This window comes from Vollenhovia emeryi, unplaced genomic scaffold (assembly GCF_000949405.1).
Source record: "Vollenhovia emeryi isolate VEMERY1.0 unplaced genomic scaffold, V.emery_V1.0 DF946850.1, whole genome shotgun sequence".
In the NCBI taxonomy this organism is placed as follows: domain Eukaryota; kingdom Metazoa; phylum Arthropoda; class Insecta; order Hymenoptera; family Formicidae; genus Vollenhovia; species Vollenhovia emeryi.
Window position 1 is genome coordinate 1 of NW_011959516.1, and position 1,803 is coordinate 1,803.

The 1,803-nt window shown below is 38.5% G+C and overlaps 1 protein-coding gene across 1 annotated transcript; it reads left to right on the forward strand.

The window, feature by feature from the left end:
• The first annotated feature begins 323 nt into the window (after positions 1-323).
• Positions 324-1,415, forward strand: LOC105559175 (uncharacterized protein K02A2.6-like). The gene has a single exon (XM_012007280.1). It carries the CDS (start codon positions 324-326, stop codon positions 1,413-1,415), a length of 1,092 nt encoding a protein of 363 aa, XP_011862670.1.
• The last annotated feature ends 388 nt before the right edge of the window (positions 1,416-1,803 follow it).

The following is a 1,803-nucleotide window of genomic DNA, read 5'->3' on the forward strand; positions in this document are numbered from 1 at the left end:
AAAAGATAGAGTAACAAAATATATTCGGTTGAATTGGATCTTAGACTTGGTGCTTTTTTTTACCTTTTTTTAAAAGGTAAGTTTTTTATACACAATTACAAAGACTTTTAGTCGCCTTACAATCTGGTTCCCAGGCACATAGCGCTGACAGGTTCAATTTAGAACAATCTGAATTCACGTTGCGAAAGGGCATTATTTTGCGAGGCCATCGGGTAGTTATACCGAAAGTATTGCGCGCTAGAATATTAAAAGAGGCACATACTGGCCATTTTGGAATCAACAAAATGAAAGGAATCGCAAGAAACTATTGTTGGTGGCCGGAAATGGACAAGGATATTAAGGCACTGGTGGATAATTGTCGAGCGTGTAATAGTTTCAAAAATAACCCGCCGAAAATTGAACAGCACATCTGGGAGCTTTCGGCAGCTCCAATGCATCGAGTCCATGTGGACTTTGCAGGTCCATTCTTAGGACATTGGTTTTTTATTGTAGTTGATGCATTTTCAAAATGGCCAGAAGTACGTATAGTGAAAAATATTACGGCAAAAACGATTATAGATGAATGCAGAGAAATTTTCGCGAGGTATGGTGTTCCTCAATGTTTTATAACCGATAACGGTAGAACATTTACATCGGCCGAATTTAAAGCATTCCTGGGACGAAATGGCGTAAACTTTAAATATACCGCACCATATAATCCGGCAACGAATGGTCAAACGGAACGTTTCGTTCAAACTCTTAAAAACGCCTTACGACGTATGGATGCGAATACGGCAAATGTACACGAAAAACTTTGTAAAATGTTACTACAGTATCGTAGCGCGCCTCATGCGACAACTAATAAGTCCTCGGCGGAATTATTTATAGGAAGGCAAATGCGCACGAGATTAGATTTATTATTCCCAATAAAGGAAGAAAGCAAGGTATTAGGTCAGGATAGTAAAAGATTTATGATAGGGGAAAGAGTAGCAGGTAGAAATTATATAGGCCGAGATAAATGGAAGTTTGGCGAAATTAAAAATAGTTGCGGGAAACTCCATTATCTAATTACTCTCGATGACGGACGAATCTGGCGTAGACACGTTAACCAAATGCGTTCAATTGGTCAGGCAACTCCGAAACAGGATGAGGATTCAGATTATGGATCTGTAGAGGATGTAATTGTCGGAACAAACATGAATGCCTCAGAGGAGGAAGCTAATGGTCGGGAACAACCAGAAAAAACTCCACCGGAGGACTCACACCATCCCACAGTGGGTCAAAGAGCCGATCTAGCAGGCAAAAAGTCGTTATACCGAACATGCTCAGCCGATTTTCGTGACTTAGGGTACCCTGGGGTTTTTTGGGTCGCTGATCACGAATCTGATGTCAGATTGTTGAAATTCAAAATGGAGGACTCAATATGGCGACCATAAAGTATCAAAATTGTATAAATATAATTAAATTTGAGTAAGAATGAGAATATAAAGATTTCTGAGGTCGCTAAAATAACGAATTTGATGTCGGATCACAGAAATTCCAAATGGCGGATGCAATATGGCGACCAAAAATTTATACAAATCTTGTGCGTTTTTCTAAAAAGTAAATATAGTGAGTTTATGTAGGTCATTGGTTATTACTAAGACATTGCATTCTAAAAATGGTAAAAAATAGACCCAATATAGCAGATATAAAGTAAGTAACTACGAATATTTTGAATATCTCCCTCTTAGCATCACTCGGAGCTAACGCATAACGTCGGGGACGCCGGAGGACGTGAGAAGATTATAGCTTAGCTTTATTTTATTTATTTTTATTTTTTTC

What these genes read in the sequence shown, in the direction of transcription:
- LOC105559175 (XM_012007280.1), top strand. Translation starts at nt 324, where the DNA reads ATGGACAAGGATATTAAGGCACTGGTGGATAATTGTCGAGCGTGTAAT.